General features: G+C 40.1%; 1 protein-coding gene and 1 long non-coding RNA gene across 6 annotated transcripts; one reads left to right on the top strand and one right to left on the bottom strand.

Annotated features, from left to right (window-relative positions):
• Positions 1-508: 508 nt before the first annotated feature.
• On the bottom strand, positions 509-27454 carry LOC310729549 (ADAMTS-like protein 2). Of its 5 annotated transcripts, none has more exons than XM_083547858.1 (18): positions 27420-27454; positions 27289-27323; positions 21622-21758; positions 18557-18632; positions 18265-18367; positions 16669-16792; positions 15980-16060; positions 13827-14002; positions 12997-13351; positions 12561-12867; positions 12250-12353; positions 11132-11258; positions 6607-6820; positions 6256-6411; positions 5695-5865; positions 4537-4713; positions 3140-3284; positions 509-1925 (listed from the first exon to the last, which is right to left on the bottom strand). In XM_083547858.1, exons 3-18 carry the CDS (start codon positions 21722-21724, stop codon positions 1804-1806), a joined length of 2541 nt encoding a protein of 846 aa, XP_083403984.1. In that variant the 5' UTR covers positions 21725-21758; positions 27289-27323; positions 27420-27454; the 3' UTR covers positions 509-1803. The 5 variants fall into 5 exon arrangements, with proteins under 5 accessions (XP_083403984.1, XP_083403981.1, XP_083403983.1 ...); XM_083547855.1 differs by adding an exon at positions 17261-17406 and having other exon boundaries at positions 27289-27424; XM_083547857.1 differs by having other exon boundaries at positions 27289-27424.
• Positions 12214-16315, top strand: LOC310729763. The gene is made up of 3 exons (XR_014534664.1): positions 12214-13662; positions 13720-14356; positions 14992-16315. It is a non-coding gene; the product is annotated as an uncharacterized lncRNA (long non-coding RNA).
• Positions 27455-27777: the final 323 nt, after the last annotated feature.

The following is a 27777-nucleotide window of genomic DNA, read 5'->3' on the forward strand; positions in this document are numbered from 1 at the left end:
AGAGTTAGCCAATGTTGATCTTCATCTAATAAGTATAAAAATGGTAAAACTATAATGAATGGACATTAGGTGTAAAGAATCTGGTTCCTCTCAACCATCTCACAGAGCTTTTCCTTGCCATAGTCACCACTGACTTGCTCATTAGGGATAAATCTATAAGGGCTAAACTTATAGATTCTAAACGTTATAACCTCTTCATCCAGGTAAACTTGCTTTGGGACCATGTGCATTGTTCAATGAAATGTGTGGTTCCATGCAAGGTCTTTTTTCCTCCCGGCATTTTAATACCTGCTATTATATATATTTCTTAAACTGGCTGTATTATGCTTGTAACCTTACTTCTTCAGTTCCACAGTTTCCGGTGCGGAAGTCTGATTATTTTGTATTACAACCCATTTCCTGTATTGCTACAGTAGGAAACTAGTCAGTGTGAAATGTGGCTTGAAACTGCCATTTACACAATGAACCCTATTCAATCTAAAAAAAATAATAATAATAATAAACAGGATTGCACCAAAGCTAAACAATAATCACTTTATTTCTTTTTTTTCCTTTTACCTCCATTCCAGGTCACCATAAAAACTTATAGCTTAAAAACAAGAAACTTTGTACAAATATGGAAAGTGTGTCAGTGAATCAGTGTTACAGTACAAGAGAGTGGCATGTTCCGTACGCTCGGTAATAAAACAGCGTCTCTGTGGATCAGGAACAGCCTGTGCAGTGAGGGAAGCTGCCTGAGGGGTCTGACGAGAACATCCCCCATGAAGTATAGCACCATATTTATACAGATTAGAGATACAGCTTAAAGTGTAGTGTTGGGGTTCAGTGTGCCGAGTATGAGACAATTAAATAGAACTGGTTAGGTTCAGGATAAAGAAAGTGTTTAGTTTCAGTTTAGGATTTAGGTATAAGTGATTAGAGGTACCGATTTGATGTACTTCATAAGCAACGGATTAGTTGATAGTATAAGGGTATTATTACAGTGCAGTCTGGAGACAGGTTAGACACTAGCTTGTTGATTATCCTTGTAGGAAATTAGCTAGGTTGTCTGAGTTTGGTACATTTTGTTGAGCCCCAAGCGATCCAGAAGACCTTATTGATATATAAAACCTAACATTTATAGGACTGAAGCACTGCAATTAGCTCACCTTTGTGGTGCGACTGCAGGATCTAAGAGCATGAGAAATGTCATGCCCTGTCTCATGCCTTGTCTTTATTATTATGCTAAGGGGATTAGGCTAGGGCCAGTTTCGGGGGTTGTGTACGCTGTTTTTAAAAATTTTTGCGTAAGGTTTAGCTTGTAGAGGTGTAATGTAGCACGTAAATGCTGTATTTTAGGATTTACAGTGTTGGATTTTGAGCAGAACATAGGAAAATATCTTGAGGTAAAGATTTAAAAAAGGATATCTTAAAAACAGGATTAGTAAATACACAGTCACCAGTCATTACTATTGTCATACACTACATTTTAGTGTTGTTTCTGGGTGACTAGATTTGAATAAATTTTTACGCAAAATGGATCAGTGTAGCTTGTGGATTGGAATCCTTCAAGGGACCAATCGGAATAGCTATTAGAGCTGCATCAATTTTAATTAGGTTAGAGCTATAGAGTAATAGCATTTTTAGGTAATAGGTTAGACTGTAGGTAACCAGTTGGGGTGCTCTGTTCTGCATAAAATGTTTGGGGGGGTAGTAGGGTCTTAAATGAGTGTTTAGATTCAGGTTTCTGTGTGTGTGTGTGTATATGTACATTTGTGGTTCTTCACATCGAGTGGAATGGCCCAGTTAGGGTTCAGCAGCTCTTTAGTGACCTTTGGTCTTACAGGAGAGACAGCAGGCCTTCCTGTAGTACCAGTGTGTGCAGAGCTTTACTTTCAGCACCAGTGCACAGTTTGCTGTAACTTTGTCCTCACAAACATCTTCAGCTGGATGAGAGACATGAGAGAAAGGTAAAAACATTAAAACATATTTTAGTGTGTAAATTGACCTATAATATACATATAAATACAGTATATGCTTAAAGCACTATAATCTACAGTATATAAAGTGTAGGGATACACTGTATGAGATTGGGCTATAGTTATAAAGTGACTGGTTTAGTACTATATCATGGTTTTGGGTTTTATCCTTCATGATGCTCTGCTTTTAATGTACCGTAATTTCCGGACTATTAAGCGCACCCAAATATAAGCCGCACCCACTGAATTTTACAAAGATGTTTATTTTGAAACATAAATACGCCGCTACATTGAAACTAATTAACTTTACACAGGCTTTAACGAAAGACAGTGACTGTTACACGGCTTGTATTTAAACAGTAGCCTACCAAGAAAGTCATTGTTTACTGTCTTCCTCCTTCCTTTCACAACTATTTAGAGTTTATCAGGAGTTTATCTTTTGGCATCGTCGTGCGTTTAAAAATCACCATCGGTGAAGCTTTTCTCCCGATGCCGTGCAGCTCAGAACACAGGTGAAGTGCATTTTTTCATGCCCGAGTGAGCGGCAGGTCAAACGTCAGAGGAATCACATCCATATTTATGATGTGGTGCGGCCCGATTCAGTGGGAGCGCATCTGATTTAATATAAAGAGTTTCATTGGTTCACCTGAACCCGGTGGTCTGTTTTGGTGCTCAGTTTTTTGGCTTGAAGTTTCTGAAACCGGGAAAAACCCATGAAAAATCCATAAATTAGCCGCTTCATTGTTTAAGCCGCGGGGTTCAAAGTGTGGGAAAAAAGTAGCGGCTTATAGTCCGGAAAATACGGTAGCCATTTTTCAAATGCATTTTGATTAAATGGTTTAGATGTACTGTAAAAGTCTTTAAAGACGGCTGGGTTCTTGCACTTGTATGTAAAGTGAGCATAATCCACAACATTATACACTCCAAAACATATTAAACCATTGTATCTATACACCGGAAATACAAGAGATCCCATTGGGATCACATTGTGGAAAACACAAGCTGCCTGCAAGTTAATTTAATATCAATCAGATAAAGCCCACATTCATGAACATGAACATTTATGTTGCTCTAAGTCATTTTTTGGTTTGGTTTTTGTAGTATGTATTTTGTGTGCTCCCATACATTGTAATGTTGTCCCACTGTGGAATGTGTGTATTGTTATTGGTTGTTTGTGTTACCTGGTGCCTCAGTAGGACAAGGCTGTACCTCACAGCTCTGTCTGGCCTGAGGTTTTAGTGTGGAGTCACAGCTTTGGCCGATCTCCTCCCCCTGATAACACCTCACCTCTCTTACTCTCACTCCGCTCCCGCATGTCTTAGTGCACTGTAACGCACGCACACACACACACACACACACACACACACACACACACGCACACACACGCACACAGAGACGTGACCAGCCCTTAGTTCGCTGTAAAATTGCATTTTAGTTTGTGGGTGAAATTTTCTCAGGGCTGGAGAGAATAACGCAGATATACTGTAGTGATGTCATTTCCTTCTGGATTGGCAGTTCATGTAGAACTAATCCTGCCTGAATACGGCTCAGGTATCAGCTCTTGTTGGTCTCTTTGTTTAATATATGTTTCTAAAAGAATTAGTAAATACTGCTCATAAGATAGTATTATAAATACATGTATTTAGATTATGAAGGCGCTGCATCTTAGAGTCGCGGTGGATCAGGAGCCCTTGACATTTAATATGACCACTGACCAAAAATCTCAACTTATTCTTGTACATTTCTCTGTGGTTAAATCGGACTTAAGCAATGTCTGAGTTAAAGCGTATCTGTGTCACAAAGCAGGAGGGAGATTTTTGGGCAACACTTGCTATAATCCTGTACTTCAAAATCCTAACAGCACATTGTGCATATTCATGATGCTTTGCTTCAAGCGTCCTTGACAGCTGTGTCTGCTTGTGCACCCGGAAATAATGTAATAAATCATTGTGACTTATTGTTTTTTTTTTTTTTTTATCAATGCTTTCAGAGGCCAGGAGAAAATCAGCAGACATGTTGTAGGAAAAAAAAAAGAAGTAAGCCAATGATATGTGAGGTTAGAGTCGAGTCAGTTGGGCCCACCCACAGCTAAAGAAAAAAGTATCCAGGTGAGCAAAAGCAATAGTTAATAGATGAGATACTGATTTCCTGATTTCAGTAATATCAGTAGATATTTTGCACAGCAGTGTTTAAAATATGTGAAAGCTTTACTTATGCGCACACTTGCATGGATGTTTCTGCTATGCCCCAAAACTTTTACTCGTCAATATTTTTGAAGTATTAAAATCATTAATTTTATAGCAAGACTGTGCAATATATCTTGAAAGTCATGTGTGATATTTAGATATATCATGCAGCACAAACCATCCAAAAATTGTCCAGATGCAGCAAAATAGGGTGAGTAGGAAATGCATGCATATGTTATTCTTATACAGTAATATTACTAATACATCCCTGCTGTAAGTCTGCGCTTGACAGTTCAATCTGAAGAACATGCTCATAATATAAGGAACTGTTTAAGAAAAAAGAAAAAAAAAAGCATGAAATTGAAGCAGTGTTGAGGTGTAGGTGTATTTACCTGAGACCAGGAGGTGGTGAACCACTTCAAGCAAGGCCTCTCGAAGCACGCAGCTTTCTCATCGGGTTTGGGTGAATGACCACACACGTGATCAGGAAACTCTTTAAACACACCTGCTTCGAGCCCAGCACACAGCACCTGCCTGCTCTTTACCCCTCGTCCACATGTCGCGTTACACTGATAGATAGATAGATAGATAGATAGATAGATAGATAGATAGATAGATAGATAGATAGATAGATAGATAGATAGATAGATAGATAGATAGAAGGACGGACGGACGGACGGACGGACGGACGGACGGACCGACGGACCGACGGACCGACCGACCGACCGACCGACCGACCGACCGACCGACCGACCTTGTGTTATAGCACATATTATTTTCTGTTTTTGGTGTTTCTAAGCCTAGATTTATCTCTCTCTCTCCTCTTCAGACACTGAAATAGAGCTCGTCTGGCTCCGCCCTCAACTAGCGAACCAGCACTCACTGTCACAACCATATATATATATATATATATATATATATATATATATATATATATATATACTTTAAAGTTTATACATTAAGATAATGTGAATTGCTATGTTTTGCACACTTATGTACTGTCATTTGTAAATTATTGACAAATGACAATGAACTACCCCATACTGATCACCATTCTACTGATTCTTTATTGATTACTGGTAGGCCAGGCCATGTCTCAACTTTTCAAGTTATGATGGTGTCAACTTGACGCATCTCCAACGTTAAAGAATGTTATGGAATTATAGAATTTTATGATACTTCACCCATTTCTTAACTACAAGACTTTACCAAAGTTTATCTACTAAATGTAGATGTAGTACTATAACATCAGAATATATTGTGTTCCTCAAAATCAGAAAGGGTTTTTTTGCTAAGCATGCTCACACTCACACACATGGTGTCAGAAGCTTCTAAGTACAACAGTATTAAAAAAATAAATTAAATAAAAATTTTGCACAAAATGTACAGTCAGGGTGACATGCAGAATACACAGATATGTGCAAGTGGGAGATTGTGGTGGGGTTTGCACTGTGATAAATCATAATTAGGAAAATAATATGCTGAATATTGCAATGAGCAATCATGCATATCCTAAATGTACAGCATAATAATTAGTAATATTGATTTACCTGTTCCCACTCCTGCTCCACCCAGTGTGAAGAGCAGTCTGAGGCTCCACACGGCTGTACGGCGAGGGGCTTCAGCTCCCGATCACAGTGACCATCTGAGATCACCTTCCCATTCCCGCTTTTACACACCACATAACGCATCATGCGGCCTTCTCCACATGGGCCTGAGCACTTAGACAGGGAGATTAAACACACAGCCAGAGACATGTGGTGAAGGTTGTGATGATTATTTACAACCCAAATATAATCATAAACTTCTGGTGTTACACTGTACACCTGTGTATATGAATATCAAAATGCCATTAGATGACCTCATGTGCTCAAAGCTGATTGATTGCAATAAAGAAAAGAAGAAAGAAGTATAAATATCATTACTGATGATTTCTAACAATATTTCACTGTTGCATTAAATTCTTTATGTTTCAGACGTATGTCTGTCCTTCCATTTGTTTGTAAGCAATAAAAAAAAAAAAATAAAAAATTTATTTACTAGAACAAATGTGTTTATGAAATGCAGATCGAGTGTGCGTGTCCTCCTGCTTATGTACAGTAGACACTCACCGGGCTCCAGTCCGTGACAGTCCACCTGAGGTCACATGGGGGTCCGTCACACTCCCTTTGACTGATAGGCCGTGTGGATTCATTACACAGATGAGCGTCCATGGAGCACCGTACCTCCCTGCTTCTCACACCGAGCCGCCCACATCGTGCTGAGCACTACCCACACACATATAGTATCCTGTACAATACTACAGCCAAACGGAGCAAACAAAGCTTCAATTCTTGTTTTTTATTCTAGCCCTAAACACCCAAACCCCATATTCAAGTCCATAATTACTAGCTATAGAAATCCAGAACAGAAACTGCACAGATCAGTGCAGCTAAACAAATCTACTTTTTGTACACACTGACCTCAGACCAGTCCGAAACTTCCCACTGGGGGCCGCAGGATTTGCTCCTGCAGGATTTGCGTACCATGGGCTTGTGCAGTTCGACCGCGTGGCACAGATCGTCATACACAGAGCTGTCGAAGCCCGGTGCCATCATCTTCCAGCAGCGCACTGTCCGAAACTGAAAACCCTCACCGCATGTCCGAGAGCACTCGCTCCAGCGGCTTGTCTCCCATCTGTCTCACACACAAACCCACAAACAAAAAAAAGCACACACACTGTTGTCATAAGTCTGACCCTGTAGATCAGCCAGGGTACATTATATATAATAGTTTGTTATAAATGATTATATATATATATATATATATATATATATATATATATATATATATATATATATATATATATATATATATTTGTTTTTTTTTTTTTTTTTTTTTTTTTTTTTTTTTTTTTTGCAAAATATTTGCAATTATTATATTTAATGATTTATGGTAAGGAGGCATGACAACCCTGCCATTAGTGTTGCACAAGCCAGTGCACGCTTAGTGCCAGTCCCAAGCCCGGATAAATGGAGAGGGTTGCGTTAGGAAGGGCATCCAGCGTAAAACGTGCGCCAAATCAAATATGCGGATCACAAAGCAGAATTTCATTCCGGATTGGTCTAGGCCCGAGTTACCAACGACCACCACAGGTATCGTTAGCCAACAGGGTACCGGTGGAAATTGGGCTACTGTTGGCCGAAGGAGGAGAAGGAGAGGAGGAAGACGTCTACAGAGATGGCAGGGAAAGGAAAAGTGGAGGAAAGTGAAGGTTAGAGTTGGTATTTTAAATTTTGGTACTATGACTGGTAAAGGGAGAGAGATAGCTGATATGATGGAGAGGAGAAAGGCAGATATGTTGTGTGTTCAGGAGGCCAAGTGGAAAGGGAGTAAGGCCAGGAACATTGGAGGTGGGTTTAAACTGTCCTATCATGGTGTGGATGGAAAGAAAAATGGTGTAGTGGTGATCCTTAAGGAAGAGTACAGTAAGAGTGTAGTGGAGGTGAAGAGAGTTTCTGATAGAGTGATTAACGTGAAGCTGGAATTTGAAGGGGTGGTGATAAATGTCATCAGTGCCTATGCTCCACAAGTGGGTTGTGAGATGGAGGAGAAGGAAAAATTCTGAAGTGAATTAAATGAAGTGGTAGAAGGTGGACCTAGGAATGAAAGATTGGTGATTGGGGCAGACTTCAATGGCCATGTGGGTGAAGGGAACAGAGTTGATAAGGAGGTGATGGGTAGGTCTGGCCTTAAGGAGAGGAATGTGGAAGGGCAGATGGTGGTAGATTTTGCTAAAAGAATGGAAATGGCACTGGTGAATACATATTTTAAGAAGGATTTGTGGTAGGAGTAGGGAGCAGGTTGAGAAGAGCCTGGAGAGGTGGAGGTACGTGCTGGAGAGAAGGGGAATGAAAGTCAGTAGGAGTAAGACAGAGTACATGTGTATGAATGAGAGGGAGGGCAGTGGAGGGGTGCAGTTGCAGGAAGAAGAGGTGGTGAAGGTGGATGAGTTGAGGTACCTAGGGTCAACAGTGCAAAGTAAAGAAGACTGTGTTAGAGAAGTGAAGAAAAGAGAAATGGTGTAGTGGACCCTGACTCCTGACTTCTTTTCCTCTCTACCCTAAAATGTTGCTACGGACTCCTTCCTCTCATCTCTTTCCTCAACCATGGACCTCCTTTGCCCCTTGACTACAAAACCCAAGAAGACTTCTTGTCCCACACCGTGGCTGTCAGAAGTTTTGCGCAGCAATCGACGAGAGCTCAGATCTGCAGAGAGGAAGTGGAAAAAATCACAACTCAATCTCAATAGACCTCGCATCTTACTGACTCCTGACTAAATTTTCATTGGAGGTGACTTCTGCCAAAACTGCCTTCTGCAAGGAAAAGCTTGAGGCCTCTGCACAAGATCCTCGTAAGATTCACAACATCTTCTCTTCACTACTCAACCCCCCTGCTGTACCTGCTTCATCCTCCCTGACTGCTAATGATTTTGCCTTCTTCTATGATGAGAAGATTAAAAAAATCTGCCAGACCTTCACTTCCTCCCCAACAACGACTACACAACACAGCCGACAATCCACTACGTCTCTGTCAAGCTTCTCAACCTTAACAGAAGATGAGATACTGCAAGTCATCCAATCTTGCAATCGCACCACCTGTGCTCTGGATCCAATCCCTTCAACTATGCTTCAGACCATCACACAAAATCTCCTGCCCTTTATCTCCACAATCATCAATGGGTCATTAACATCTGGCTATGTACCAACTACCTTCAAGCAAGCAAGGGTCATTCCCATCTTGAAGAAACCTGCTTTGGCTCCATCAGACATCAACAACTACAGACCGGAATCACATCTCTCCTTTCTTTCTAAATCTCTGGAACACACTGTTTTTAACCAACTGTCTGTCTATCTCTCACAGAACAACCTCCATGATCCTAATCAGTCTGGGTTCAAAGCAGCACATTCCACAGAGACGGCAGTTTTGGCTGTTTCTGAGAAACTGCATGCTGCTCGGTCAGCAAAGCTGTCATCTGTACTTATCTTCCTGGACCTTTCAGCAGCATTTAACACAGTCAACCACAAGACACTTTTGTCAACCCTCAAGAGCCTCGGTATCTGCGGAACAGCATGGGAATGGTTTGCTTCCTACCTGGAAGGTTGCTCATACTAGGTAACATGGAGGGGATCCACATCTGCCCCGTGCAGACTCACCACTGGTGTCCCACAAGGCTCGGTACTTGGTCCCCTCCTTTTCTCCCTCTATACCCACTCCATTGGTGAAGTCATATCCTCACATGGGTTTTCTTATCACTGCTATGCAGATGACACTCAACTAATCTTTTCTTTCCCTCCATCAGATACCACAGCTTCCGCTCGGATATCAGCATGCTTGACAGACATCTTCATGGATGAGTGCTCACCAACTAAAATGCAACCCCAGCAAAACAGAACTGCTGGTCATCCCAGGTGATTCATCTCCAGGTCAAGATCTCCAAATAACACTTCATGACTCTCTGCTCTCCCCTTCAGCCACTGCTCGTAACCTTGGGGTAACTATGGACAATGAACTGTCCTTCCCACCTGTCCCTAAGGTTGCTCGTTCTTGTAGATTTCTTCTGTATAACATTCGAAGGATTCTACAATTTCTGTCCATACAGGCTGCCCAGGTGCTTGTTCAGTCTCTTGTCATTTCAAGACTTGACTACTGCAACTCTCTGCTGGCAGGTCTTCCCCTGAACGCTATTCGTCCACTGCAAATGATCCAAAACACAGCTGCACGTCTTTTGTTCAATCAGCCCAAGTTCTCCCACACCACCCCACTGCTGCGCTCTCTTCACTGGCTTCCAGTAGCTGCACGTATCAGATTCAAAAAACACTGATGCTTGCCTACGAAGGCCAAAAATGGACCAGCACCATATTACCTCAGTGACCTTATCACATCTCGCACTGCACCACGCTGTCTGAGATCCTCCAGCACTGTTTGACTGGTACCTCCTTCTCTCAGAATGAGAGGTAAGTACACTTCAAGGCTCTTCTCTGTTCTGGCACCGAGGTGGTGGAATGAACTTCCCCTAGATGTCCGTACAGCAGAGTCCCTGACTATCTTCAAGCGACGACTGAAGACCTACCTCTTCCTGAAATACTTAAATTAGCACTTCCAAGCTTGTAGAATTCAAGGGTTATATTTATATTAAGTTTGTAATCTTGCGTACCAGTGTTGATTTATTAATTACTAGAGACTCAAAGCACTTTTGTTCGTCATTCTGGATAAGGGCGTCTGCTAAATGCCGCAAAAATGTAAATGTAAAAAGAGGGTGGAGTGGGTGGAGAAGAGTGGCAGGATTGATTTGTGATAAAAGGGTATATGCAAGAGTGAAAGGGAAAGTTTATAGGACTGTGGTGAGACCTGCAATGTTGGACAGAATTAGAAATTAGTTTATTAGAGGGTGGGAAGGGGAGGGAGGCGAGATTGAGATGGTTTGGACATGTGCAGAGGAGGGACATGGGGCATATCGGAGCCACCAGGAAGGAGAAAAAGAGGAGGCCATGGAGGAGGTTTATGGATGTGGTGAGGGAAGGCATGCAGTTGGTTGGTTTGAAAGAGGCAGATGTAGAGGACAGAGTAGCATGGAGACGGATGATCCACGGTGGTGCCCCCTAACCCTAACGAAAGAAGAAGAAGGCATTAAAAAACTGTGGGAATTGTTGCAGTCTAACAGTTCCGGTGTCCCAGGTTCAATCCTGTTGTTTATGCAATGCTTATGCAGATTTTTATGTACATGGTCTTTTATCATGTGAGTTTCCTTCAGGTTGTCTAGTTTTCTTCCAACTTACAAATGCATACCAGCAGGCGATTTAAATTGTCACTAGTAGTGAATGTGTATGCAAAGATTTTTTTTTTCCAGATTAAAGTGTTCATTCTGAAACCACAAAAACACACACACACACACACACACACACACACACACACACACACACACGTCCAGCTATCTGAGCGTCTGACCTGGGTGGACAGTCTCTGCCTGTGCAGAACTCGTATGTGGGCTCAGGTCGAGTCAAAGCATCACAGTAACTCTCATCAACCTCAGAACCATCGTATTTTACACACAAAGCAAACGCTGTGCTGATACCTAGAGAGAGAGAGAGAGAGAGAGAGAGAGAGAGAGAGAGAGAGAGAGAGAGAGAGAGAGAGAGAGAGAGAGAGAGAGAGAGAGAGAGAGAGAGAGAGAGAGAGAGAGAGAGAGAATTATGAATAATAAAATTAAATTAACAATTTTCTCTACATAATCATTTCTGATATTAAACTATGTGCTATCTGGAATTTTTTGGCTATAGAGTCCCAAATAATATAATGAACAAAATCTTGAGTGTTAGAAATTATTTATTTAACAGATGTCAAACTGTCTTATACAGGATGAGATCCTGTCTATTTTAAACCCCAAAGATATTCTTAAACGTCTAGTGTTATACATATACACAGGTGAACAGTATAACAGAATATTGTTGGCTGATTGATTACAATACAGGTAAGAATAATATAGTAGTATATCTTTCTAAAAAATTCCTTGTTGCAGGAAGATTATGTTTTATTTGTGTGCCTGTCCTTCCATTTTTTAATGCAATTATTAGTTTTAATCGACAAATAATGTTTTGAACATTCATTTGTTAAATAAAACAAATTAGCAGCCTGAACAAGCTATTTCTTATAACAGATATTTACATATAGTCCACAAGATTAAAATAATAACATAATTTACACAAATAAACCGGTTCAAATGTTTAATTGCCTCGTTTATATTTTTTGTAATGGTTCAAATCCCTTGTTTGTCCTGTGCAGAAAACTGTTTTTATGTATTCCTCTTATGAATGTATTTTTCCAACATTTTCTGCAAATTTGTGCTCTTTTTAACAATGTCTTATGATATTCAAGATATTTTTGCACTTCGGAAAGCTGAGGGACACGTACACCACTGCTACAAAAAATAAAACGTTAATGGTTCTCAGAACAGCTACAGAGGGGTCTAAATTGTAATTATGGGGTACATGTGAATATCCTATGCAGCTTTTGATTGGCAATACCCAGTTGTGTTTGTTTGTGACCATTTCTTGTGACATGATCACCTGTAGTACAAGTTGAACTGCACGGTGCGTACGCAGATACCTTCCATCTGTACACGCCTGCCAGACTAACATCATGGTCCAGAGACATCACCTCGAACTCATTACTGCACCGATACAAAGAGAAAAATGAGGAAGCTAAACATTAACATGGAATGTAAGAAATACAACTGATCAGCCCTAATTCGAGATGTTTTCTCCCTCATTATACTTCTCTCTGCTCCAAACCCTGGTCCCCCAATCTTAAACCTCCCCACCTGCTTTATACTTTGTTTTCCTATCCCTAATTCCCCTTCTCAGTCCTTCATCCTGACCTGTCAGTGAGTGTGAGGCGCTCTGGTGCCCCCTGCTGGAGTGGGAGAAGTTGCGCTCTGTGCTGCGATGTGCTGTTCGACTCAGGCTTAAACTCTGGCTCTCTCTGGCTCGTCGTGTGGATCTGCAGAGTCAGGCTGTTCTTCACAGAGGAGCTCTGGTTCAGCTTCAGAGTGGAGCAGGCCGAGACAGATGCGCTCTCTGCGCAAGGCTGCGGCTTATGCAGCTTGCTCTTCACACTCTTTGCCACGAGCTGGGTTTCATTAGTCACACTGGAGGAGTCGCCTTCAATCCGGTTAAATCTGGAACCTGGAGGGGTTCGAATGGATTCTGTTATCCAAGACTTCACTGTAGATTTATTACTTTTATAAATATATTACTATACTAATGCCAAGTTTACACACATGGCAATAGAAAACACAATAATTCTGCGCTCACCGAGTCCATCCTGCTTTCCGAGCTCATTACGAAGAACCTTTCCAGGCACTCTAATGCGCACCACGTCAGGGTTTTTACTGAGGTTACAAGGAGCCTGATGCTCCCAACGAACATCTCCACGTGCTTCCATCCTCCCCTTATGCTCAACAGGCCTACTCTGGTTCTTCTCTTCCTCCCCATTCTCACTGCGAGCCTCAACCTCATTCCCGATAATGGGAAGCCGTGAATATGAAGCGTTGGCCATCATGCTGCTCAGTGGAGGCTGCTGCTGGGTAGATGATGCTGGGGTGGAGAACACTCGAGGCACCGTGTACTCGTATGTGATGTGAGGCATCTTTCCATTAAGGTTGTAATACTTCATACAAAGAAGGAAATAAAAATGTAAGCACTACAAATGGGTCAAATAAGTCACAGAAAACTATTCAGAAATCAAATCTAAAGTTATGTACTGGAGTGGTGTGTGAAATAAACATACATTACCAGTAGGGGGGTGTCACTATTACAGTATAATTTACCTTAAATACTAACCTACAATACTATAATAATATTAAAATACTGTGATAAAATACATGTTAAACATCCCAGGAATATTTTGATCGCAACAATGGTGAAATAATTGCATATAAAACTGCATTTAATAACACCATAGCAAGCTAGACAACCAATGTTAGCTGGCAGGTTACATTCACTCCCTGTCAGATTGTGTTATGTTGTTCGCTAAAGGTAACCATAGATTTGTGAGGAAAAAATAAATAAATACAATTTTTAGAAGAGATTAAAAGGAGAGAAGTAATGTTTCTATTAGGAGCAGTACATACCTATATACCTACCATGACGTTCAGGCCCTGCTGGGTAGGACCCTGGGCCATGATGTACTCAAAGCCGTCTGAGAAGCGGTTAAGTGGCCTCCGGTATTTAAACACTGTTCCTGCTATGGGGAAGTTGCGTGGATTGTCGATTACAGTGTTGCCATTGAAGAAGAAGTGGCCAGCTTCATCAGAAAGAGCTGTAGGGAACAGTAGGAACAAGATGAACCCAAAAATACTCTACTCATACTGAATTTTCTTTGTTCATTCGTTTTTGCTCTCAAGCAGATGCTGAAACTTACACACCAAAGTCTAATTGCGGTGGTGGACAACATTATGTAATTCGCTACTGTACTGTATTTACATTTCCATTGAAAAAAAACTTCAACTGCAGGACATTTCATAGTGAAATATCGTACTTTTTACTCAACTACATTTTGGAAATCAGTCATTCCTTTTCATTTCTGAGTGGATAAAATCTTAACTTGTCAAGCCTACAGCAAGCCACTCTAACTAAATTACTCTAACTTGCCACAACAACCTTTTAAAGTACGGTATTTTCCAGACTATAAGCCGCTACTTTTTTCCCACGCTTTGAACCCCGCATCTTAAACAACGAAGCGGCTAATTTACGGTTTCACAAGCTTCATGCCAAAAAACTGAGCCCCATAACATTAGACCAATGAAATTCCCGAACGTGTTCAGGTGAACCAATGAAACTCTTTATATTAAATCAGACGCTCTTCCACTGAATCGGGCCGCACCACATCATAAATATGGATGATGTTCCTCTGATGTTTAACCTGCCGCTCTCTCGAAATGTCAACAGGAATTGCGAATCATTCGTCACGCTGAAAACGCACATCACCTGTGTTCTGAGCTGCACGGCATCGAGAGAAAAGCTTCACCGATGGTCATTTTTAAACGCACGACGATGCCAAAAGAAAAACTCGAGAGAGAAATTGTTGTGAAAGAAAGCAGGAAGACAGTGAACAATGACTTTCTTGGTAGGCTACTGTTTAGATACAAGCCGTGTAACAGACACTGTCTTTCGGTAAAGCCTGTGTAAAGTTCATTAGTTTCAGTGTAGACACCTGCGGCTTATAGACAAGTGCGGCGTATTTATGTTCAAAATAAAAATCTTTGTCACATTCAGTGGGTGCGGCTTATATTTGGGTGCGCTTAATAGTCCGGAAATTACGGTAGTTTAATAGATTTTAATAGATATCAATCAGTGTTTGACTCATTAATATCATTCTATAAATAGATTGGTGTTCTAAGAGTGAAATTAGTGTCTTTTCACATTAACAGTAGATGCAAGAGTCTTGTGACAAAAATGATAATAGGAACATTATAGCCATAATAAACCATAGTACTTTGGATACTTAAGCACATTTGAAGGCAAAAACGTTTGTACTTTTACTTAGGTGAGAGTTTAAAGGGAGCACTTTTACTTTTACTGGAGTCATATTTTACAGAGTTTATCTCCAGTTTCTCTTTTATTTGAGTGGTTATGTACTTCTTCTACCACTGTCTAATTGTAATACATCTGAATTCTATTTGATTTTAGATTTTGTAATATGCCCCTTTGTTATTATGGTAAGGCTTGGGTACTGTAGAATTTATTCTTTCTAGTTTCGTTTTGGCCAATTCCACCCCCACCCGTGCACACACCTGTTAAGTCTCCCCATCATTCACCAGCTACCAATTCAGAAGGATGAAGGTTATGACATGCTTTATCTGAGACACTTGAAGTACCTTTCTGAACTGCAGCGTATTCTGTATCATGGCATGGTGTAACATACTCAGAGGAAAGCACAAACAGATGATTGATTGGTCACGTTGATCGGTCTATGCCCATGATTGCTCACTTTGACAGGAAAGACTGCATGCCACCCCACTTTCTTAGCATCATCAGGATTTGGACCAGAGAATTTGTTAAGACAATACTGCAAAAATGACATGACTAACACATTAGGAAACTCTAAAACCCCATTTTAGATGTTTAAAAACCATCTAAAATAAATATTCCTGATAATTTAATTGCCATTAATAGCAAATCCATCCATCTTATCAGAGGTGTGTCATGCTTATTGTTCATTTTGTTTAATAAAGCTCCTGCACTACATGTGTATGCTTTCTCCTCCACCACAATTACAGAGTAATAAAGAGTTTACCCAGGATGTTTTCAGTCTTTCGCCGCTCAACGATCTGAATGTCCGTGGCTCCGACAGGTATATTAGTTATAAATGCATAACCTGATGAATCATAGAAAATACCAATGATTTCAAATTCTTCCTAGCCTCCAACTCACTACACAACCAGCCGCCAAGTGAAAGCAAACACCATTAGTCCAATATACAATGTGAAAAGAAAGGATTTCTTCTAATGTTCAGTTTACAAATGAGAAATGTTGTAAAAGGTTTCTGATTTTTATAATGATATTTAAAAGAATGGTTATGGTGCAGTTGGATGAAAAATAAGGGCCCTTTAAAAAAAAAAAAAAAAAAAAAGACCCTTAACCCTGAACTGCTCAGCTCTGAGCTCAGATTGTATTCTGGCCAGCTTGTAAGCTGCATTGAAAATCCTGCCAAATGAATACATGTTGGTATGAAAAAACAGGGCTTAAAATTTCCAGCTGAATATTTATTTCTAACCAAGCATATGGGAAAGAAAAGATGATTGTATTGGGACGATGGCACTGGGAAAGGAAACCGCGGACATGGTAAAAATGCTGAAGTATGCCTCAGAGTGGATCATTAACGAAAACTTTTTTTCACCCAATAATCCTGTGTTGTGCCCTTAAGTAACATTTGTGACCTCTTAGTAATAGTATAAAAGATATACCTAAGTAGATAAGATATACCTAACTGTGTGATCCCCTTCCGGTAAGATCCTGAGATCCGGTAACAGGTGTCACCACTTCCACCGCAGATGCCACATTTGTCTACAGATTTACCAGAATACAGTTTCCCGTCACACCCCACCACCTGTATGTGGACAGAGACACAGCGATCTTGTTATTTTGATTTTATATTCTATACACAATAGCAATCAGACAACCTAAGGGTACAGAACAGTATCAGTGAGTACAGTGAGTAAAATTCTGCACATAAATTGCACTTTGGCTCTTATGTGAGATAGATTTCCGGCACTTCGGTCACCAACCCACACTCACTAATACTGTTCCTCTGTGTGCTTCTGTAGTTTAACCCATCAAGTCTGAATCCCTTTTAGGGGAAAATAATAATTTCAAACTTTACAGCTGGCATCCAATTATTAGCATCTGCATAGGCTGCCAAGTTAGAGTATAAGTGCTGCATTCTATTAAAGCATGGCAAACCTTTACTAAATTGACCAACAATATAGAAAGAAATGTCATCTCAACCCAAACTCCATATACAGAGGTCATTTATGAATGGTGTAGTCTTCTAGAAGTAGTAGGGGTAGTGTGTAACCTGGCACTGGCCCTCAATGCAGACGCCCTTGTAGACCCCATGCCTACAGAAGGTCCCATCGTGTGCCGGAACCAATAGCTGTCTCTCTCCCGTGGTGGTGGTGCACTGCAGGTCACATGGCTTGCTGGAAATGCTGATGTAATCATCTGAACAGGACATGACATCATTAATGCTGTTAAATCTCCGGACTCTGGAGAGTTCTGCTGAGGATTGAAGTTAGTCATTGTATCAAAGAAAGGGCTATTTTGTTCCTAATTCGGAAATAAACCGAACCGCCTCATCTATTAGATGGGAGACTATGGAACCGCTGTCCTGGGGCCAAAAATGAAAGAGCAAAGATGTTCTGCGTATAATATCTACGCGGAACAAGACACACAACTGGATTCTGGAGACTTTAGACTATGAGGCATGGAAAGGTGATGAGAACTGGTGGAAGAAAACCATCCTCAACCATGCTTATCACAACACAATGAGATGAGCTATTTCAATGCATCACTAAGATATTGCATGGCAGTCCTTTCTTTCACCAATCTGTATATTCAGTTTGATTATTACATCCATGTGTCAGATGCTTTTCTCTAATGTAAATAACTGTGCAGATCAGAGTAAAGATTTGCTCAAGGACTCTTCTGATTTGAGCCACCACTAACCCAAAACATTTTTTAAATGACTCTTTTTTTTTTATAAAGAACTGCTTGAAGCAACTGATTTTTCAATGTAGATTTTCTTCACAACAACCTCAGTGTGTTGTCTAAGATGTTTAAAAGCAACTCTCAGGTGGAATAAATGTCTTGGCTGATCAGAAATCGTGTAAATTTCTTTCTGGCTGAACCGTTTCTGTAATAATTGGGTTCTAAGGCCAAACTAGCTTTTGTGGAATTTACCATCATGTTCCTTAATTAGAGCAATGAACACCGTCAAATAAAACAAACATACTTCTTCCATCTTAACTTCACCTATGTGTCTGAAGTCCCCTAGTCATATGGTCATAAAAGTGTTTTTACCTGGATAGAGGGGAATCCACTCATAATGTTTCCTGCTGAAGGCTTTGGAGTTGAACTGGGAGCACTGGTGCTGCTTGAAGCTGATTCTGCTATTGGGGCATGGCTAGGCAATACATAAATCAATAATTACACAGCTCAAACAGCAGGTAGCATGGCAAACAGCTTGAACATTTTACAGTATTAAACTAACAGCTTTGGCTCAGTTCACACGGTTTCTCCATATCCCTTAATTAGAATCAGCCCTACTTTGGGGATTCCAAATACTATAAAACACAGACTAAATGAGCCTTACCTGGTTAGTACACAACTGATACCGCTTAGGCGATCCAGCACAGAAGGAGCTGTTGATGTTGTGTGTAGTAGTGAGCCTGAAAAGAAAACAAGCTTTAATAATGTATACACCTCCTGAAGGTAGACAAATCGGATGAAGTGTAATTGTTATGTCTGCATCATGGGCAGGCCGACAGTGTGGCCAGTCCATATTCTCCCATTTTTGAGATTTAACATTGTACCTACAGAGTGGCTGGTCAGTGTTCAGGCTATAGTTTTATTTTAGTCAAATCTTAATATTTCTGTTTGCCTTTTAATTATCTTTTTATTTCTCTGCTAGGTTAAATGCTGTAATATTGTATCACAGCTCCATTATGCTCATCAAAACCCCAGCTGAGGGAATATGTTTATAAAAAATACTTCACATCCCTCAGTACAGCTCTATGTTCATGCACATTAAAGACATTAAAACTGTTTTGTAAACTCATAGTGGCCACAACACTTTATTAATACACTTAATGATTAGATAGGCCATAATTACAGTAGATTGATAGATTTTCTTTTATGCATGGTGTCTTTGCACTTCTAAAGATTTGATATAGGACACTGAAATCATTTTCTCCACTATGTGCCTTGTTTTACTTTGGGGTTTGTTTTTCAGAAGAAAAAAAGTTGCCATTAATATTACTGCAATGATCCTAAATCATTTGTACACATCGAAATTGATCCTTAACATTTTTGATAGCCTCCATGCCATCTTGCATACAACTACGGTGCTCCTCTTACAAAAGACTACCTGGCTTACACATGTGCAACTTTCCCAGGCTTGTTCACCCCTTTCAGCCCACTCCAGATGGGCCTCCTCTTCATCTTTCTGTTTCACCACTGAGATCCCCCTCCACAACATGTGTACACACACACACACACACACACACCACACACACACACCACACACACACACCACACACACACACACACACAGGGGAGTGCTAATAGGGGCCAGCTGGCCTAGCTCAACACAAGTCCTTATCAGCAGAGGAATCTTCCTAAAGCAGCAGCCCATTTGCTCTAAAAGGCATTTTATAAGTATGTTTGTCCGGACAGAATTGCTGGTGTCATTCTGGCCACTGATTTTAGATAATTAATGGCCCATAGAAATGCCATTTCTCTCATCTTGGGAGTTTTAAAAGGAGAAATCTCTCCCTTGCTAATAATGCATAGCCATAATGGAAACCTTACAACTAGCTAACCTAATACAATTATCTAAAGAAGCTGAACAAGTTTGTATTACAATCAATTCCAAACTAATAAGGCTGTACTTTCCAGGGCTACTTATTTGTGTGACAGAATTGTTCACCCTATTAACAAGAAATATTACATTTCATACAGCTAGGTGTCCAACAAGAGGTCCAAACTCGTTTTACTCTTAGAGTGGAGGGTGTCATTAGTTTCTCATCTGTCAATCAGAACAAAACAAACCAACCATCTGCACTTTCCTGTGGCATGAGTGTGCGCAGCTGCCCTGTAAAGTAGTCAGAGAAGAAATTCAAAATGATGTCTCGTCTTTCAGAGAACACACTTTGTAATCTTCACCTACCCAGATAGCAACTGTTGTATGATTGTGAACTGTGAATGGGAACTATGAAACAACCCAAAAAAAACAAGAACAAAGAAAAACGTATATATTTTCCCTGGCAAGCATCGCGCTTATACCCTGTTCCTTACAACTGCATTTGCTGGCCTAATGTTCACTGTTTATTACTCAATTACAATGTACCAAACATTCACCCAAATAATAACTAAAAACACATTTATTCATTCAATTTAATCATTTAAACACAACTTTAGACAGAACTCAAGGGCCACTTTACACCTACAGCCTTTTTTATATCCACACAAGCTATAAACATTTTTATATCTACATTTTTTAACATGCATGTACATAAAACTTCACAGACTTTTCTCCAAATTAAGATAGACAAACACCGTAAAATTATCTCAAATAAAATATATCTAAGGGATCCCTTAATAGAGATGCACAATATTGCTAATAATGTCAATATAAACTTTCTTTTCGGCTTCTCCCGTTAGGGGTCGCCACAGCGGATCCTCCGCACGTTTGATTTGGCACATGTTTTACGCTGGATGCCCTTCCTAACGCAACCCTCCCCAATTTATCCGGGCTTGGGACCGGCACTAAGAGTGGCTGGGGATGGTTCCCTGACCGGGAATCGAACCCGGGTCGCAGCGGTGGGAGCGCTGCATCTTAACCACTAGATCACCAGGGGACCTTGCTAATAATGTCAATATAATAAACAATATTGACATACAATACACTGACAAGGAAGACAAACATATTCGCCATATGTTCTTCTGGTTATTTCTACTCCTAAAGTAAAATCTAATCAAAAATTGTCACAAACACATCTCTGGAAACAAGTTTGTTTTTAAATTTCTCATATTTGAAATACTTGTAGAGGCAAATTCATTGATGATTAGTTTGGTTTCAGTAACTGTTCAACTCTTTCATCTTTAATAAAAGTTACAGTTATGTTCTTAAGTTGTCCAAATTTAAAATATGTATAATTTGGTAGATCGACACAGCTCTGGATATAAAGCAGACCGCACCAGTTATGAAGCCTGTGCGGTGCATAATTGCATTGAGCTTTCAGCACCATTTATTTAAAAATGACAGGGAGTTTTCACCTACTGATGAAACGCTGTGATTGATGATGCTAGCCAGGGTAAGAAGAAGGTATGAAAGGGTCAGGCTGATGGAGGAGTAACAGGCCTTGAACAGCTAATTAGCAAGCTTAGACTAAGGGAAGTTTAGATCAAAGGGTTAAAGGTCTAAACCACAGTCTTGGAGGTTGAGCAAGTGCTTAAAATCTGCTCAACTTAGTCACTTTGGAGAAAAGCATCTGACATATGGGGTCAAAACTACTTTATTAACTCTTCATGTATAACTGTGTTTAAGTGATATATTTCACAATATTCATTGATTATGAATATGATTAAACTGGGAGAGTTTTATCCCAGAGGACACACTGAAGGTCCAGTGTTAATGAGTTTTGCTAAACGACTAACCTCTGCTGCAGACAGTGACGATCCTGTGAGCGAACGCCGCCTCCGCACGTCCAACTACAGGTCGACCAGCTGCTCCATTCACCCCACCATTGAGCCACTTCATCCGGATGGAGCTCCTCCGTCCCCTCCCTGCTGTCCTGGCCCAGGGATACAAAGGTAGAGGGAGAGACAGAGAAACACGGAAGGAGAATAAGAGAGACAGGTAGCATTTTCACTCATCTCTATCTGTCTTTATATTAACTGGTGATGTTTGAGCAATCATGTGCCACAGAAGCCTAGCTACACAGAATGCACAAGTATTTTTCCACATGTATGTTTATCACAAAATTGTTTCCTAATCACTAACAAACTCAGATCCTGCTGAAAGATTTGTACCTTGACTTTAATCAAGCTCTAAAGAAGGTTCAAAAGTCTTGAAGGATCTCTTCAGACGTTGTCCAATAAACAATGCAATTGTGGATAATCTTCCAGAGATGCAGCTAAAATCGAAATCACAGTATAAAAGCCCCTAAAGAACATTAATTGACTATAATTGTGAGGGTATCATGATTAAGTAATATTGCATTAATCTTTAGGAAATAACTGCACTCAGGGATTTGGTTCGCCTCCTGACATCTTGTTAGATGTTATATTTATAAAGAACTCAGTCATGGGGCTCATGACCATACATGCAACACACACAGAGCTTGAGGAGGATGGCTGAAATGTAAACTCAATCACAAGGTTTCAAAACAACACCTCTCCTTCAGAGCACAGTAAAGCTGTGGGAGACAAACACCAGATCCACTGAGAGGCAAACATACTCCTTCTGCACTTGTCCTGCAACATCCCCGGGCAAAACTCAACAATTACCAGCTGGCTTCTAGGAAACAAGGCTTAAAGAGGTGGCCTTAGGTGAGCTCTGTGGATTTAGACACGCAGATAAGTTGAGAGATGGTTCAGACCCATGCAACAAACAAGAAATGAGAATCTACAGAGCAGGAAAGAGGTTACTAAGAGAAAGAGGTGTGTGTGTGTGTGTGTGTATGTGTGTGTGTGTGTGTGTGTGTGTGTGTGTGTGTGTGTGTGAGCCCATCTTTACTCTCAAAACCCAGAGAACTATAAACAAATCTTACCATTTATTTGTTAGATTTATCATTCAGGTTTATCATCAGTGTTTTCTCTGTTTACAAAGTCTTTGTTAAATCACATTGTCCAACACATTGTACAGAAACTCAACATAACTACCATGTCAAATAGATGTGTCATCAGCACGGATTAGAAATGAAAAAAAATTACTAAGTAATGGTTGACTGCTGCTTCAGTCTTCCTGGGATTGTTTGGCTTTAACTAATTGCCTTAAAATTTCCATTCTGGTTAAAGGCTCCAACAATGTATACCCATCACATGTTTTTCTCTCCCTGTACACAGAACAAGGGGGACAAAGTCAACAAGTACAAGAGAAAGATAGATGGAGGGCTCTTTGAGCACAAATTGGAAACAGATCAACTGATAAAGGACATACAAGCAGAGAAGAGTGAAGCTGATGAATAATGAGCTGGCAGACGGAGAAAGAGCGAGCGAAGAACTCCGTCCATCTCTCATCAAAGGCCCTGAATGACTCAGACACATGAAAGGACCAGCGGCAGCAGGGAAATTAGACCGACTCCTGTCTGTCGTCTAGGTGGAGAGATAATCACTCTACCTAATGCCTGAACCTGCACTTTAGTGACACACGGGCGCAAAGCTCAGCAAATCTCTCTTGAATGATCAGAAAGCTCTGGTATAGTGCTGACTGAACAGCAGCTTTGTGTTTTCTTTCCTCATAGCAGCTCTGACGGTAAAGTGTTGTACGTGGTAAGATAAAGGATGATAAAAACAACTGAGCAGCGTAAGTTTAGCAGTTCAATATGTTAAATCGTAATACACTTCTTGGGGGGAAAAAAATTGGGAAAAGGCCAGAAGGACAAAAATATTAATCCTTTCACTCGTCTTAATAACAAACCGCTGGAGAGAAAATTTGAATGAATCAATCTAATAAATAAAGTGATTTAATATGAGAGCTTTTCCTTTTTGATTTACTTAAATGTTTAATCCTTGTGGGTAAACTTGCAGACATTATTTACAGAAACAAAAGACAGTGTTGTTCCATTCAATGTTGATGAGCTGTAAACAGTTGATGGGTAGTTGAACACGTGAACCCAGACACGGTGTATTTTGCATTAAACCTATTTTTTATTTTTATCATTATTATAATTTTATCTATGTTTACAAGTAGACAATGAAAGTGTAGGTTCTTTGTTTCTAGCACCCTCTACCCCCACCCTGAACAGTTCACTGCAGTAAAAGTAAATTGCAGTTCATTTAATGACCAATGATTTGTATTTAAGTCTATTAGAACCTTATTATTTTGCCATTTTGGGCAAACATTTTTGCCCACGAGTGTATATTCGGGCATGTTTTTACACTGGCAAAGCAACTTATTCTTTAAAAGCATGCTACTCATGCTCATAATGACTAATGATAAAGCAGTAACATTTGAGAGAAATAAGAAGAATTGCCTGCATATGCCTATTCAATAAATTCAGATGGATCACAGAATAGGCAACAACTTCAGCTTCAGCACCAGTGCTTTGTTGGAGTAAAAGTACCAAGAAGACAACTATTGTCCCTCGAGCAAAACCTTAAAGCCTTCATTGTATATATTTATTTCTCTTCCTTCTTCGCCTCTCATTCTCCCTCCATGTTTCTCTCCCTTTGTGTCAGTCTGCCTCCCTACTGTTTCACAGTGTCTGTTTCTCTTTGTCTCCTAAATATTGCATTTACAAGATAATAAGCAAAGAACTCGAATGTAATGTGTTACAAAATACAAGGACACATCTGCCTCACTCTATGAATCACACATAACAGGGAAAAAAAAGACCCCCCCCCTTATAGCCTCACAACCCCCTTTGCACCCCCCACCTCAGAACCTCAATGCATGTCCAAACAAGAATTTGCATGCCCATATGTTTTGTGTCTCAATAGCTTTTGGATGTTTATATCCTAAACAGGCGGAAAGACGTTAGAAAGGTCCTCTCTGCAGATATGTGTGTCTGTGTGTGGCAAGGCTTTTAAAGCAGAGGCTCCCCCCAAAAAAAAGGTAACACAACTTGTAATATAATCCTAAATATACACTGCATTTTGCAACCCAGGTTAAGGGATTTTTATAAGTTCAGTTTTGCAGAAAATACAATCACCACAACTCACTTTTAAAGAAAAATTATTTCAATATGTTTAGACATTTGTATATGCTTCAGTATAAACCTATAGTTTCTGGTGCGCATTTCTCGAGAAGTGCTTTAACGTAAAAAGACATTGCTAGCCCAATAACAATGGCATTTGTTTGAAGACAAATTACCAGGGCAATCACAAACATGGGTTCATGATCAGGTTTATCCGTTAGTCGTCATATTAATGAAGGAACCCATCTAAGGAGTAAAAGATACAGCAAAAATTGTTTGACTGGAAGTTTTACAATACATTTTTTTAGGCCTGCAGCCATTTTGACTAAGCTGGTTAGCAATCTGTGATATGTTGAGCATGATGGCACCAATCAGGGATGGCATTATTATCATGGAAGTTAATGGTTTGGAACTTTACAGCAATGTAGACTTATGATGTACATACTAGGTGGAAACGGCATGGGCATATGGGTCCAGTGAAGCATTGCATGAAAGGGGCAAAGGCACCACCAACATTAACTGTGACAAAGAAGAACATGGCAATCGATTTCCCTATTAACTTTTCTAGATAGTAAGTATCCACAGAGATGCTTTGAATAGGATGAGAACAACTGTATTGTTAATCTCCTGTAACACAGCACCGTACTTTAAACACATTGTCTAGCTCAGGCAGGTGTACTATTACTTCAATAGATCAGTAACAATGGAAAAAAATGATAAAAAGGTGATAGTCCGCAATCCCAATGCCTCAGGCTTGGCCAGGAATCCAAAAGAGCAATAATGGCTGATGTTCTCAAGGTGGGAAAGATGTCATATTCTTGATTCATACTAGCCAATTGTGAGCCTTTGTGAGCTCCTGAGTGTGGAAAAGAGCAGACAGCACCTTTCTACAAACAGTTACACCACCCCATGATGCTTTATGAGGAGCAGTTTAATCAGAAGTTGTTGGCTGACGTTTTAGCTATTGCAATGTCTGGTACAATATTTAATGCTCATTTAACTTAAGTTTATGCAAATCTATGTCTCCAGCAACACCCATTTTATATTACAGGTAGACCCCAACTAACAACATAGATAGGGACCGAAAAACGGGTCGTAAGTCTATCAGGTTGTAAGTCGAGAAAAGTGACTACTCTATGATGCGTTCCGACACAGGCTTTTTTTTTTACATAGTACAAATAAAATAAATATATATATATATATACACAATTATTTCATCCATACAACTAAACAGTTAAGGGTTAAGCCCCTTGATCAAGGGCCCAGCACTGGCAATTTACTGGTGGTGGGATTTGAACTCATTACCTTCTGATCAAAGGTCCAACATCTTAATCACTGAGCTTTCCCTTACCCATTTCACCCCACCAGTTAAGTTAATGCCCCAGTAACCATTCTTTATCCTGTATTCACTACAAAACACTCTTTCTCACCCACAAAGCCTTTATCTGATTAAGCTCTTACTTATAACCCAAATACCCGCTACTGTGCGTAAACATTATCTTTTCTATATATTTACTTACAATTCCAACAAATTCATTCTAGCTCCTATGGGTGACAGATCCGTCTGCATTGTTGCCTCTAAACTATGTAGTTCAATTCAATAAGTCTTTCAAGAAATCTCAAAACCCTTATTCCTTGCTGTCACTGTAATGGAGTAGCTCTAGCTTCTTTCACATAACCGTTCTGTCAATCTTCTTTACATTTGAAGCTTAAAACTTGTTTTCGATTACAATTCTTATGCAAAACAAACTCTCAATTATAATTATTATTACAAAAAGAACAATATGACTGATTTTTCTGTACAGGACACATGCAATGGTCATTTGAAGTTAGTTAAGAAAATAATAATACATTGAATAAATAAAGGAAGCGCATTAGACCATTGGAGGTTCTCTCCAAAGTGATGCCCACCAAGGCAGCCAGCCTCCTCTTGAATGGAACGCAGGCAAAGTGATTAATATTTTCACATCAGGAGCATACAGATCATAGTATATTACTACCCTAAATATATTGTTAACTCTGAAATATTTCAACAGCTGGAAGTTTCACACCAATGCATATGGATAAGTCATCATAAAGAAATGTCTTTAAGAAATTTTAGGACCAGTGATCTTAATACTGCAGGAGATTTGGATGACTTGACTGGCTGCAGAAGAACTACTAGCAGGGCAGTACAGCTGTTTTTGAACATTTCTGGCAAATAGTTCATTGAAATGCAAACCCCCTAAAGATTAAAAGCTTAAGAACACTACAAGGGCTTCATTAGTCTTAAACCCAGTGCACCAAAAGGCGGCTCTAACAGCATTCAGACTGAACAACTTCGGAAATTCCGAAGAAAGCTGGAGACTCCAGCTGGGCTTTGATCTCCCGGCGCACAGTTGAACAGAAACCAGCGGAGCTCCACACAGATCTCCACGGCTTTCCAGCAGAGCTCACTGTCCGCGTCTGGAGGTGCGCAACTTACCTTAATGCTGAACGCTGAGGCTCTTTCAAAGATTCCTATGTGGAACAAAAGGCAGTGAATGAGGGTTTGTAAAAGTGCTGTGGTCCAGAGGCAGTGCATGGTTCATGTGTGAGAGAGAGGGGCGCACTCACCCCCTGAGCTTACACCACTTACACAGGGAGAGCCAATGATGGGCATCGCGTGTCATTTTACTGAATCGATTCCTTAAAACAAACTAGACTTTATGAATCGAATACGTGAGTCGATTCCGTGGTTTCACATTCTTCTTCTTTTATATTATTATAGTCATTATTATTATAATTATAATTATTTTATATTTGTACATGTCTATTAAAAAAACTTTGTAAAAGTTTTTAAAAGACTACCCAGAATCCGTTTAAATAAATCTAAATACCATAATCGAGCCGAGATCTTTGCGCCTGCGCTCCACGGCTTTCCCTGTAATCGCGCGTCTTGCTAAATCATTACGCATGCGCAGTAAAGGTGTTA

Source organism: Silurus aristotelis, assembly GCF_946808225.1.
Source record: "Silurus aristotelis genome assembly, chromosome: 8".
Taxonomy (NCBI): domain Eukaryota; kingdom Metazoa; phylum Chordata; class Actinopteri; order Siluriformes; family Siluridae; genus Silurus; species Silurus aristotelis.

What these genes read in the sequence shown, in the direction of transcription:
- LOC310729549 (XM_083547855.1), bottom strand. Translation starts at nt 27,387, where the DNA reads ATGCACTGCCTCTGGACCACAGCACTTTTACAAACCCTCATTCACTGC. An exon ending in ATCAGTTGTGTACTAACCAG is followed by an intron (nt 18,368 to 18,556) that starts GTAAGGCTCATT and finishes TGTATTGCCTAG; the next exon opens with CCATGCCCCAATAGCAGAAT. An exon ending in TGGAGCAGGAGTGGGAACAG is followed by an intron (nt 4,714 to 5,694) that starts GTAAATCAATAT and finishes TCTATCTATCAG; the next exon opens with TGTAACGCGACATGTGGACG.